The sequence below is a fragment of the Halichoeres trimaculatus genome, unplaced genomic scaffold (genome assembly GCF_033239565.1).
Source record: "Halichoeres trimaculatus isolate MK-OKI-2021-1 unplaced genomic scaffold, fHalTri1.1 fHalTri1_scaffold_8, whole genome shotgun sequence".
Taxonomy (NCBI): Eukaryota; Metazoa; Chordata; class Actinopteri; order Labriformes; family Labridae; genus Halichoeres; species Halichoeres trimaculatus.
Window position 1 is genome coordinate 11,168,608 of NW_027437186.1, and position 13,953 is coordinate 11,182,560.

Sequence of the window (13,953 nt, forward strand, 5' to 3'; positions counted from 1 at the left end):
GGGTTAGGACGAGAAGGGGAAGCAGTGAGTATATTTGTTTAATGATTACCACAACAAGCACTGAGCCCTGTGATATGCTTATTGCAATAATTCCTATTAAGGCCATTCTGTTTGGCTGTACAAACATGCAGTGACTGTTCACAGAGGAAAGAAACTCTTTTTTTGTGTAAATTCGGTGTGAAAGGTCCAACAAACATGTCACAAAGTTTCCTCAAAAACAGTAAATAAAAACAAAATATGGATGAAAATGAATTACTACAACATTAACTGGTGCTTTAGGGTTACACTAGCGTACATCCTTACTGTGAAGTGTAACTGTGTGAGACTGAAGTAGGTACAGGGTTTTCCTAAGTATTAGGGGCTGGGTGCTTGTCTGACCTGTTCTATAGAGCCAGGCTCAGGTGAGCAGCGCATGAAATCTTCCAGTATTATCTCAGTAGAGGTCTTCTTCTCCCTGGTCAGGGCTTGATTTTTCTCTTCTTCACATTGCTCCTCCAGCAGAACCAGACTAAACTCTGTGAGATTCAGCCGCAGCTGCAGCAGCTTCCTCAAGGCTGCCAGAGACAGTCCAGGGCTCTGGTACAGGAAAAAAAAAAAGTTACTTTTGTGTATTTATTTTCTGTTATGGAGTAGAAATGACTGCTCAACTACATACATCAAGCAATTAAAGTAAGAACAAACTGAAGAAAATCAAGTTTTAACAGTTTTTCTCAACCTTGTTGAACAATTAACCCCTTTTAAATTCTTTGGGTATTCAACTTTATAGATGAATACCCTACTGAAAGCTTATTATTGAGAATGTAAGTTTTGTTTGTTTGTTTTGTTTTGTTTTATTTGATCTACAGTAGTAATAAGCTTCTTCCGTAAGTTAAGGTATCAGCTGCTTTCCATAGCAGGCTGGATATCAAAATTGAGCAGAGCAGCAGCACCATCTGCTGAGCACTTCCCTTTACAACATCTACTGAAGATTTAATCAAGGACTCAATACAAGAAATAATATGCAGCAGCTGTGCGAGCAGCTCGATCAATCTTTCTCTCATGGTTCCATCAACATGTAAATCAAAGCTGCAGCCACAGTTATAACAGAGTAAAGCCCACTGATAACCTCATCTGCATGAGAGTTTGTGCATAGCCTGGATGAAACATGAACCTGACACCTTTACTCTGCAGATGAGGAAGCAGGATGATGGCTTTGAGTGTTTGCATCACAGCAATGCAAAACTATGATCTAAAATAAAGCTAAAACACAACAAACACAAATACCTGGCACTGTTAAATATTGAAATAATTGACCTCTGAACTCCCTTTTTTAAATTACTGTCTACAAATAAATTGAGGAAGTTTATTCTTAGTGAGTTTATTTGTAGATCCATGATATAAATAAATTGTAAGTTAGTAAGTAGCTTTTGTACAGGACATCATCATCATCATCACATTTAGAAAAGAACATGTATAAACTTTGTTTACCTCCTCCTGTGTAGGGACCAGCCTTTGAGCATTCAGCAACACGTGTTCCTGCTCTGTGACAGCCCGCTGCAGCTCAAAGAAGCTATCAAGCAGGAAGCGCTGCCTGTCCTCTGTAGAAGAGCTGTGGAGGCCAAGGATCCTGTAGAGCAGTGTTATTGAGGGGAGACAGGAGTGGAGAAAAATAATGGTTTAGTTGCTAAGACAGCTGATTACCAAAACAAAAAGGCAAACAGTGAAAGCTCATGAGCTGATGCATGGATTAGTTAAACCAGAGAAATGACTTTCTTATTATATTCTATTTAATTTGCTCTAAAATCATGATGATCCAAATGGTATTCTGGTAAACGTCGCTTCTTTGATTTTTTTTATATTTTATTATTATTATTATTTTATTTTTTTACACATTCTGTGCTTAAAAGTTTGTAGCTGGTACAGACACTTTGTAACAGCATAATCCAACAAAACGAGCAGCAATAGTCATTAAAGGCCCTTCAAGGACAATACTAGTGATCTAATTACGTCCACTAAAATTGCTCAGTTTTGCTGAATACAGGAAAATAAAGTCATACCGAGCTTTCTTTTCAAATTTGATGAAGTTTACAAAAAAAAAAAGAAAAAAGAAAAGAAAAGGCCTCCATAAACCCACATTGTCAAAGAGAGAATAATTTAAATCTGGCATTATTCTTGAAAACTGACCCAAGACAGCGTGCAATCTCCAAATGCGCCTCTGCTGTGTGCTGTCTGTAGCCGAAATCAGTAAAAGCAGTGACACACTCTTTAAGTGTACTGCAAGCAGCAGTTATCTTCTGGACAGCCTCTTTGCAGAGAGTTTCCCCAGGTTCACCCCCAGCGAGGGCTTGGACACATTCAACTGCACCTCTGGATCACAACAAAACAGATTCAGTAATTCAGGATTACACCAACACCTGCTGATATTACAGTGTATCTCAAGTATGTTTTGAAAACATGTTGTAAATTCAAAACATGAATTTTCTTTTTTTTATGTTAAGGTTTCTTAAATTTTCAGTTCATGCCAAAAGAATAATTCCATCAAAGCACATTTTTAGTTTGTTGATTTTTATTTGGGTAAAATCATATGATATTTTGTTGAAAATTCTGCCACAAAAAGGGATGGGTACCTTTTGAAATTGAAACGATACAGTACCAATTCCTGATACCTGGCAATCAATATCAGTACTCAATGGTACCAATTTTCGTTACTTTTTTGTGTTTATGTGGTTAAAATATGTCTTTTTTTTTAAGTAAAATGTAAATGCTTTTTAATTTAACATTTTTATTCTTCAATATATAACCTTACAATGCTGTGTTCATGTCTAGAATGAAAATTCACCTACTCTTCCACTCCCTCAGTCGCAAGGATGCATTTAGGTACCCAAACTTGGTACCTTTTGATTTCATGTGAATCAGTACTCGGTACTTTTGACAGAATTCGGTTGGTACCCATAAAAGTACCTAATTAATCCCTAGCCACAACAAAATTCAACAAAAACTTTGAAAATTTCTGGTTTTCTTAACTATAACCCCAATTCACAAGAAAGTTCACAAGCAATGTAAATTCTTAACTAAAAGAAAGGGGATAAAGATGAACTTAAAACTGAATTTTGTTTTTGTTCTTAAAAAAAGATTTTAAATTAAATACGAGCCACATGCTTCAAAAAAGATGAAACAGAGGCATGTTTACCAGAGAGTTGCATCACTTTTGCTCTTCTCTCAACAACACTTTGTAGAAACCAAGATAAGCTTTTTTTGTCAGTTTTTAAAGTGAAGTGTTGTCCTGATCTTTCCTAACACAGCATTTCAGCTGTCTAACGGTCAGTTGTCTCCTTTGTTGTACTTCTGCTTCATGGTTCTTATTCTTGTATTTAATATGCTGCACAGATGTATATACTGTAAATTCTATTGTTTTCAATTTTTCAGTCAGTAGCACTATTTCTTATTCTCCTATTGCATTTTGCACTGTTTTTTATCTTTCATATCTAGCTGCTGTAACAAAACAGGGAGTCAAGTCTGGACTGTAGGAAGACCAGTTTAGCACCGGGGCTCTTATTCTACAAAATCATGCACTTCTAATATGTGCAAAATGTGATTTGGATGGTTTTGTCAGAAATATAAATAAGGCACCATCTGTTGCTCCAAACCTGTAGGGGCCGTTTTGAGACAATTAGGCTTTTACAGAAATGTAAACAATCCATGCCACTGGCACTTATGCATCTCACAACACCATGCCCTTAATCTTGGACCAAAATTTTTATAATATGAGACTGCAAGCAAAACAAGAACCTTTCAAAACCCTGGTCAAAACTATTCTATGACAGCAACAGTGCTGAATTAATAGCCTCTTTTAATGCCGAATTTATCTACTGCAGGAGTTTTTTGATTCTTTGTACATCTATGCTATTTAGACCCCAAAGTAGGAAATGAGCCTTGTTAAAAAGGAAAAAAAAAACAAGGTAGAAATCGTGTTCAGCAGCAACACAGCTCTACAGGTCTTCCTAGAAAAAACACTTTTAGAAGGTGTCATCACGGTGGTTTAGGGTTACCTCATCTTTAATGAAGTGATGAGGAATGTTAGCTCCTGGACTCTGTTTACCCGCTGCTTAAGAATGAGCTCCAGGGCATCACAGCCGTGTTTTATTATCTGATTAACCTGTAAAAGAAGAAAGGCATGATGGGAATAGTATTAAGCCCAAAAAATACACTTACATCTATCATATAAAAGGATGATTTAAGGTAACCTTTCTTTACCTTGTGTGTATCTGGGTCTCTCTGGCCAACAACAGCTTTGACTTTAGTGAGGGTGAACTGGTACCAGAACTCCTCATTCCCACCCAGGTTTTTGGCTTCTTCAAGATGATTCAGAGCCTGGGCAAAGTTTTGCTCTTCACAAGCCAGATTTGCCAAAAAGAGCAAACTTCTTGATTTTGCTCTTAGGTCTCCAAACTCCTGAATAGAGTTAGTGTAAGGGTTAGGGTAAGGATATCTATCTGAAACCTGCATTCAATACTTCTGAAATTAAAAGTTCCATCTGATCATCACTACTTTATCACACTGTATTTTAATGGCAGAGTTTAAACTTTTGTCTTCTTTTTAAACTCACCAAAGCCAGCAAGTGTGCCTCTTCTAATAGCTGTCTGGTTTGATGAAAGAGCCCCATGCTGAGGCAAACCTCAGCTTTGTCAAGCCACGGGTCCTGAGCACACACGGTCCCACACTGTCTGATCAAACTCTGCCCGGGTGCAGCCTCTTCATCCCGTTTATTTCCCTGAAAATTACACACAGGGACATTTTTTTTCCTTTTAAAATCTTCTAAAAATTGTCTGGTTGACTAATTTCTTTTTAAAAATATAGCTTTTTTAGAGTTTGATTAGTGTCAAACTTCTGCACCACTTTATGTTCCATCATTAAAGACTGACAAACAGTAAATTTAATTCACAAATAAAAGTCTTCAGCAAGTGCTTGATTAACACCCTAAAAATACTAAAACAAGGGTTAAGTCCTTGAATTAATTGGCAATTTCTTTGACTTGTAAACCTTTTGAATGTGGAGCATGTGATAAAAAATGCAAAGCATAGATCTTCCAAGAAGCAGGCTGACCTGATTGTGTTCCTTATACAGGCCTCTTCTCTCCTGTGGAAAAGAAATCTCTCTGCGACAGCTGCAGTCAGAAAGATCGTTATCACTAGTCATTAAAGGGAAATGTGCAAACATTAAATCTTAATCACTGAGTTGACATACTCCATCTGTTCCTGTTCTGGGATTCTAGTCAGATCCAGGAGCTGCTCGTGGTACGATGAATGCGCCTCCAGATCTAGCCGACGACAGGCTCGCACAATTCTTATCGGGGGATCAATTCAAGAAAAGAAACAAAAAAAAAGTCAAACAACACTCCTATCACTTCGGCTTCATCTGACTTGTATAGATATTTTCCTTAGTTATGTGAACTTTACCTTTTTCTGTTATTTTCTTTTGACTTTACCTTAGTCTGTAGAGATTGGAGAGACTCCTATTCTCTAAAAGGTCATGAGCAATGGTCTCAGATAGATGCATTATGGGTAAAGTGAGGTGGTCAAGTGAGAGGGAGTTTAGCTCTTTTTCCAGCAGGTTGAGGTAAAACAGGCTTTGAGTCTGCAGTCAAACAAAGAAAGATGTTCAGATCAGAATCAGTTAAAAAAATTATTCATAGATTACTTACACAGAGGGACAGTTTATGAAAAAAGTAATAATGCTCCCAGTTAGTGGGTTTTCCTTATCAGTTGAATACAACTTTGTTAAAAACTTACATACCATGCTTGAATTATCAGGGCCTTGATCACCTAAGGGTATCATGACTTTGGAGGGCACTAAACTTGTGCAAATTAGCAAAAAAAGCCCTCATCTAATTAATTTTCCACACTGTTATCACAATCTGCAGGCAGTAGCAGATGCTGAGCTGCCAAGAATTATGGGAGCCACGCAACATGGTGCAACATGAAAATTGCTCACAGGATATGTTAGTTAAATGGTTGTAATAAGGGGTATGTGGTCTTGCCTGCTTTCTTATGCTGTGTTTATTGATACAGAAGAGGTTCTTGTTGGTTCTGAAGATCTGCCGGGCCTGATCTGGACAAATGAAGGAAGCCCAGCCGATTGGGGTGGAGGGAGGTTCCTGGTTCAGGACAACAGGTTTGGGTACATCTTCAGCTGGAGGAGGCTGTTCAAAGACAAAATGTTTTTAATGTTAGTGTGCAGGTGACAGAAGTGTTGTCCAAATGGCTTTTGATCTACGTGCTGTAAATGGAATCATCCACCCCGAGCATAGATACTGAGAAATAGTATTTAGAAATGACCAATTTGGCACTGATAATCTCATTTTTTTAAAGCGTGGATTATAAACAGGCAAATTTATAAAAGTGAGACTGTCAGCCCTGCGATTGACTGGCCACCAGTCCAGGGTGTACCCGCCTCTCGCCTCGAGACAGCTGGGACAGGCTCCAGCGGCCCATAATTCTGAACAGGATAAGGGGTATGGAAAAATGGGATAGATGGATGTTTTGAGATCAGGTTTTAAGTCTTCCCAGGGCCTTTAGGATCAGTTCTGTAAAAGGGTGTCATGGTTAGTCCTTTAAACAGTTTGTTTTCCAGCACTGAGAGAGATACCAGGGATAAATATTTAACAAATTTTTACATTACTTTCAATATAACATAAGAGTCTTCATTATTCACTTTACTTTACTAGGAATTCAATATATTCTCAGCAAACCATGGTTTGAAGATTTCCCCCTATAGTGTGTTAAATAAGAATGGCTGGAAGAAGAAAGGTTGAAATAAAAGCACATTTTGATCAATAACTTAACAGAAATGAAATCTTTACATTTCCAGCACTGTATGTTTAACGCTACCAGAAACAGAATGAATCTAATTTGAGGTAGAAAACTTACATCTTTTACTTTTTTGCTTTTGCCTTTTTCTTTCCCTTTTTTGGATCCAGCAGAAGGAGGAGATTGAGTTTGTTGGGTCTTTGCCATCTCACTGGAAATCTCACAACACACTGCCATGGACACCTGGAGCACAAATAGCATGTTAAGATTCATGTTAGTCATGCTCATCTTATACATAATATGCATTTGAACAGCCTTTTCCACAGCCACATGGCATGTTGAGTACTGTCTGTCAAACATGCTGTACCTTCCATATCTGCAGCACAAAGGTGTAGGCCCTGAGAAGGCTCAGCTGGTGCTCAGGTGTTGCCCTGTACGCCATGTAAGCCAGCAAAGTGTGTGCTCGCACCAGGCTGTCAAGACGCCACACCTCCTTCAGATCTGACACACTCTGTGTGCATAACGGACTCTCAACTGTGACTGGGTTCTTGCATCTTTCTGGACTTAAATCCTTCTTTTTAGACTCATCCCCTGGAGGACAGATATGAAAACACTTACTGTGACAGTAAAAAAGTGTTGGTAGCATTAACAAGCATTACAAGGTTCAGTCAGATGCTCAGGGAGTGTTTAAAGGGGCTCAAAGCTTTTCCAAGTGGTCTTTTGAGTTGTGCTGCGCTAACCTCAATGACTATCCACACGGGACCTTTGTCAGGTCAGTTCTTTTTCTTTTGAACAATATTTGCTTGCAGAAATGAGTATGCAGGCAAACAACTTAAAAAAGTCCTAAAACAGGAACCAACTGCTGATGCAACCATCATAAAATGTTGTGCCAAAACACAAGGCACACAGGCTCATGTTTTCATCTGCAAGCATACACAGATACTTTATAGTAATGAGGCACAGAAACTTAAAGTTATCACTGTTCATGTTCTTAATGTGTGTTTCATTTTCTTTAAGATCAGACATGACTTAAGCTCTACCTGCTCCATGTTCACTCTCTTTCTGCAGAAGGATGTCCACAGCCCACTGAACATGCTGTTGGGCATCTGCTTTTGGGAAGTTGTGACAGAACAACCACTCTCCAAACTCCAGCAGCAGGTCGACCTTCTGGCATCGAGTCTCTGCACTCTGTTCAGACTGTAACACATAACAAAGAATCCAGATGTCATTCATTCTAATACTTACCCTCAAGGTAACAAAGAGCTAACCTTTTCAAACTTCTAGACTTAACATAGTTGAAGCTAATGATGTAATAAATAGTTAAGTTGTAGCTGTTAATGTGTACGCTAAATTCTAATCCTGTTAGCTTTTATTTTACTGTCATTAACCAGTTGAAGCCATGCAATGTGCTTTCTTTAAAGAAAGCACTGCAAAAACCTGAAATCTTATCAAGTGTTTTTGTCTTATTTTATGTAAATTTGTGTCATTGTACTTGATATGAGCCACATTCAACTGATCAGTCCGGGAAAGTATATTGTTTTTAAGTTAATTAACGACAAAAATTAGGTCTGAATTTCTTGTAACAAGTAAAAAAATATCAGTCAATGAACAAGTAAAATTTGCTTGAAACTGGAATATTGTCTTAGTACAAGAGTCTTTTCTCTTGTTCCATTGCCAGATTGTTTAACTTATTATAAGCAATTCAGACCTCATTTTTGTCTTTTAATAGCTTGAAATAAGACATTTTTCTGGACTGGTCTGGTGAATGTGTCTCATATTAAGATAAAAAGGGCACTTTCTACAAAAAATAAGACAAAAACACTTGATAAGATTTCAGTTTTTTGCTGTGAGAAAGTTGGAAGCATTTATGCATCTAACATAAATATCAAAGAAGGAACTCAACTAACTGTGGAAACCCCAGTTTTCGATAACTGAATACCTGGCACATCATTGCTCAGACACATATTTTCCTAAATACACCCCAGACTGTGGGGAGTCTTAATTTTAACTTCCTAGTAGTAATGTCCAGATCTGGATCACTTGCACTAATTAAGCACTTTGAGGATAAAAGATCTAGAGGCATCTCTATGTAGGGGCAATTTTTAGTGGATATTTTCTGCTTTCTAGCAAGGTAGTAGATGCTATTTGTGGACTCCTCTGAGCTCAATAAATAACTCGGTGTGCAGAGAGGTCTTGCTCCTCTGCACCTTTGTCACAGTTGTAATGACACCCATGCTCCAGATGATGGCACCAGTGACATTTCCAGTCATGTGGATACTGAATACAAGGGGCTTTGCAGGGAGACGATGCTGAGCTCTGTGATCTTAATTTTCTAATATGAACCATTCAAACATAGTGTACTGGAGTATTTATGTTTGGGAAATGACGGAAATGTGATGTCAGGGCAGAAGTGTTACCGTCAGAGAAGAGATGGATTTCTGGTAGCAGCTGAGTTGTTGTGTAACACTGTTGGAGCACAGCGCTGCCTGATGCCACATGAATGAACAGCACTGCTCTCCCTCCGTCCGTAACTTCTTCATGTCCAGCACCATGCTTTCCCCAAGTCGAACTTTCACCAGGATTCTCTGTTTCAAGAGAGGTCTAGAAAATACAAATGGGACATTTTTTGACTGATCACCTTTCTGTCTGTCCACACCTCCAGTCCCTTTCATATCTATCCAGTGTGTCACTCACAGTTGGTGTCTATGAGTTGGCATGACTCTTATGGCCTGGTCCAGAAGCTGAAGAGCACTTTTCCAGTCGGCCTTATCGATTTGGATTTGAAGCAACAAACTGTAAATTGCTGCTGTCAGGTTAAGATCTTCTTCATCTGCTCACAGAGAAACACACAAACAGAAACAGAGAAATTAATATTTAGGGAGGTAGTTGCACTTTTAGTGGCAAGGAAACTTCATTTACTAAGGACACATGTTGGCAATTTAAAGTCCCTCTCTTATGAGACTTTAATAGCCATTAAAACAAAGCATCACAAATTAAAGCAAAGAAAAAAAAAGCCCCAATAAGAGAAAGTTAAACAGCTTTAAAACTTAAGCATAAAAGTGCTGTTTGAACAGACAAAATGTTCAAAGGTCCCATATTATGCAAAAATCACTTTGTTAAGTCTTTATGTGAAATTTGCCCACACAATGTGACGTATAATGACCAAACCTGTACTTAGTCGTGCTTGTGAATGTAAAATCCTGACCTAAAATGAGCTTTGGATTTTGGGGATTTGCCGACGTCAGGGATTCCTTTTTTTGACCAATCAGGAGCAAGTCTGACCTGATTGGTCCACCAGAGCAGATACCCCCAAACCTCCTCCCCACCCACTCCCCTCCTCGCTGCAGGAGAGAAATCTCTCCAGGAGGAGAATGCCGAAGTTGAAGGGCCATCATTGCTTTGTTTTTGGCTGTAAACAGCCACATAGTTCCATGCACAAGATTCCCATCTCGGAAGAAGACAAGACTAAGTGGCTAGAGTTAATTTATCGAGGAAATGTGCCAGCTACACTCAGTAAAACTGTGTATATGTGTGCTAGTCACTTCACGGCCGACTCCGAATACACTGGTCTTAAATCCAGGCACATTACCAACCATCCACCAACAAACCTCGGACCCTGGAAATGTGAGTATTTTAAATGCTGTGTGCTGTGGAGCAGATGTAAGAACTTTTCCTCAGTGTCCTCCCTGTCTCTGTGTTAGCTTCAGGATGCAAACTTTAGCTGCGGTTAGCCTGTTGTTTTAGCCTGTAATGTTACAGTAGATGAGCTTTGCTGTTTTTTAAACATCCTGCACTTTGAGCTCGGGGCGACGCTCTCAGTGATGTAGAAGAACGGGGCGGTATCAGCGGTGGCTCATTTACATATGAAGGTCACGCCCACTAAATCAGACCGTTCTGAACAGAGGGGCTATGAGAGCCTGGAAACAATGATTTATTGGCTTTTTGGACCAAAACATGTTACTACCATTTCATATAGACATCAGTGATCCTTGTTAAACTGCAGAAAAGGAGCATAATATGGGACCTTTAAGGTAAATGAAAATAAACAGGTAAAATATGGTGAACAGTCAGACACTGAAAAACTGAAACTCAAGGACAAACAAATGTCTGACCCTTTAGACAATAAAGACTATCCTGTGGGTTATCTTTATGGCATGTATGAGTTTTTACTGAGATACTTTGGAATTGTTTTTCAGAACTCCAATCTTGACCCTAGAAGAAGAAGATTTATTAAGTCTGAAATGAACACTGATGACAACACAACTGCTGTATGCACATAAAAACATACATTTCAAACATTTTACCCTTTACACTTCTTTACACGTCACCAACTTCACAAAGAGGGAGGTTGAATTCACACTTTTATCATCTAACTTTGGGAGGACAGAACTCTTTTCTAGCTGGAAAAGTCAGACTCATATGAAATACTTTACAATTCTGTCACATCCTTCACAGTACTGGCTTGTACTGAAGTTTGGTAGAGGAGTGGATACATTAATCTGCCCTCTACTTTAAAGATAGCAGTGGTTTCTTAACCAATAATATTTCTGCTTGTTTAATAAAAAAATAGATTTTCTTGTTAAATTAGTAGACTTGAAGAAATATTTAAATACTTTTATGGTTTTATTTTAAGGAATTAACATTGAAGTGCAGTCATTTTTAGAAAATGTACAATTAAAACATGACAATCAATGTAAAATTTTCTGGACCATAAGATTCCCTGGTTCATTACTTTTTGTTCTGAAATGAATAATGGTATTATGTAGCAGCCTGCATTGGGCAAAGTGTCCAAAATTAAAAACTAAATTCCTGAGATAAATCACACGAAGCTCCCTTTTTCACTCACCTACTGCTTCGTGTTTAGGGTTCAGTGCTGTGAAGGTCACTGATCCTTTCTCTTTGCCCTTTTCCTGAAAAATAAAGAGAGAGAAGGATTTTTACTGAAGATGTTACAAACACCGATGGATTGTACATAAAGCTCCCAGGTGAAAAAAGCAGTTTGTCCTCGCCCTTCATTTGACCCTTCCCTCTCTCTGTAGATAGCTTAAATCCCCTGCCACTCCTAAAAGCAGCAGCATCTCTGGGATGACTTATCCAGTTGATGTAGCAGCTTTGATGTTTACACTTGGGCATCTTGTCCAAAAAAAATCCCCATGTGTGTTAAACATAGTGTGATGGGATTAATGCTGCATTTTTACTCCCCTTATTGTGTTTTAAGTCACTGCTGAAGAATGGCATCAAAGTTGGTGGGAACGCTGCAGATGGATCATTTTGAATTCTCACACAAGTTGCCTTTAATTATAGATTTAAAGTTATTTTGCAGCTGAACGCCTGTTTATCCCTTAGGCTGGATTGCTGTCCACAGGCAGCGCTGGGGAGATGTGTTCTCACACTTGAGTACACCCACATAGTCTCCCCAGTAGCTCCCTCAAGAAAGTGTTTCATCAATTTATCATCAATTAAAGATGGCAGAGCAAGCTTAAAAGCTGTGCTGCTTATTTTGAAGCAACTCAACTGAAACTATCACCAAAAAAGTAATCAGACTAAATAGGAAATGGTTTTTGAAAGGTTGTTTTGGCTGTTTAATTTGCAGCTTCAACTTTCATCCTGTCAGCAGTTTGCAGGACTAAAAGTCCAAGGTGCTGGTGTGGGCCCTGTTGCCTGGTCTGAGAAATGACTTTCAATTTTGAGGTTATTTTGTCTCTGTATCAACCATTTGGCTGTAACTACAAGAAGACCTGGGGTCTGAAAACATGAGGCTGGAATATTTCTCAAGTTGAAATGAATGAATCATCGCCCAGTCAGTCAGAATTTTTTAGAAATTTGAAATAAACAGACCCAGTTGAAATCTTTCCTACTGTATAAGTCACTGCTGATTTCTTTAGATCTTATTTTTTTCTTACAGGAAACTTTAAACAGATTTTGTTTTTTTTTTCTAATGGAAGCATAAGGTTAAGAAGAAGAAGAGAAGCTGAGCCTATATTCAGCTCAGAGCAAGAACAATCCGTTAAGAGGATCAAGAAAGTGATTTTTAACGTGAACAGCTATTTCAGACAAACTAGTTCAAGCACAGTGCGTTTGGATGAAAAGGTAGTTGCATATTTAACTTTGCTGTTGTGAAAAATGTAAAATTAAGGAATCCATTTCTCAAAACTGAGCTGAAGCTGTTAACAACAGCTCAGCTTGCAGCCATCTCTGACAACACATCCACTGAAGAGCGTCAGAGATGGGAAAGATGTAAAAAATAAACTTTTTAAATACATTTTTTAGAAGCTTTCTGTGACTTTTCTGTCTTTTAGATATTTGATTTTGATATTTGACAACTTAGTTGTGTTCCCAATACTTTTTCTAAAATTGGAGTGTTGAACTTAGCACTTGAGGTTACCTTTCCTGTCAGGATTATCTTCATCAAACAGCATTATCAAACTTTATTATCATGATAAGCATTGGAATAGGCTATGTGGCTGGGATGGGTAACTTTCACATTTGAAACGATACGGTACTGATTCACGGTACTTGGCAATCAGTACCGGTATTCAACAGTACCAATTTTCAGTACTTTTGTGTGTTTATGTAGTAAAAAATATCAATTTTTAAAAAAATAAAATGTTAATTCTTTTCAATTTAACATATTGTTCTTCATTTTATAATCTTGCAATGCTGTGTTCATGTCTGGCATTGAAAATCACCTAGTCTTCCACTCTTTCACAGTCACCAGGATGCATTCAGGTACCTAAACATGGTAACTTTTAACTTTACATCAATCGGTACCTGGTACTCTAAACAGAATTCGGTCGGCACCAACCAAAGCACCTAATTCGGTACCCATACCTACTATGGTGACAAACTCCTGTTTGCGCCAAGATTCGCCAATCCAGTTTACAACCTGCATCAGTCACAGTGAACTGATAAGACAGTTCGAAGGAGAACAAAGGAGAAAGAAATATGATAACTGTGATTAGTCCAAGTTTTCAAGAATTTCTAATTAGGATTAGAGTGTCTTTAATGAGTACTGATAACAGTGTTTTGTTTTCAAAACACCAGTATTTGCACAGTGACTACACAGTAATTTAGGGAATAAGGTTTTCAGTGACCCAGCAAATTAGGGTACAGAGTCAATGTATCAGTGATAATCAGATCACCACTTCTGTTTAACGTAGACAGGTAG

The 13,953-nt window shown here is 38.3% G+C and overlaps 1 protein-coding gene across 6 annotated transcripts in view; it reads right to left on the reverse strand.

Annotated features, from left to right (window-relative positions):
- cfap46 (cilia and flagella associated protein 46) overlaps positions 1–13,953 on the reverse strand; it is a 92,590-nt gene that overhangs the window by 38,500 nt on the left and 40,137 nt on the right. For 4 of the 6 annotated variants that reach the window (XM_074675728.1, XM_074675726.1, XM_074675725.1 and 1 more), the window contains 16 exons: positions 11,632–11,695; positions 9,480–9,615; positions 9,203–9,386; positions 7,826–7,982; positions 7,153–7,376; positions 6,906–7,028; positions 6,017–6,178; positions 5,465–5,613; positions 5,224–5,322; positions 5,083–5,143; positions 4,586–4,750; positions 4,234–4,431; positions 4,029–4,135; positions 2,164–2,346; positions 1,468–1,606; positions 379–576 (listed from right to left, as the gene is read on the reverse strand). In XM_074675728.1, the coding sequence (XP_074531829.1) occupies positions 379–576; positions 1,468–1,606; positions 2,164–2,346; positions 4,029–4,135; positions 4,234–4,431; positions 4,586–4,750; positions 5,083–5,143; positions 5,224–5,322; positions 5,465–5,613; positions 6,017–6,178; positions 6,906–7,028; positions 7,153–7,376; positions 7,826–7,982; positions 9,203–9,386; positions 9,480–9,615; positions 11,632–11,695 (2,349 nt within the window). The remainder of the gene's footprint in view (positions 1–378; positions 577–1,467; positions 1,607–2,163; positions 2,347–4,028; positions 4,136–4,233; positions 4,432–4,585; positions 4,751–5,082; positions 5,144–5,223; positions 5,323–5,464; positions 5,614–6,016; positions 6,179–6,905; positions 7,029–7,152; positions 7,377–7,825; positions 7,983–9,202; positions 9,387–9,479; positions 9,616–11,631; positions 11,696–13,953) is intronic. The other 2 variants (XM_074675730.1, XM_074675727.1) reach the window with 1 other exon arrangement.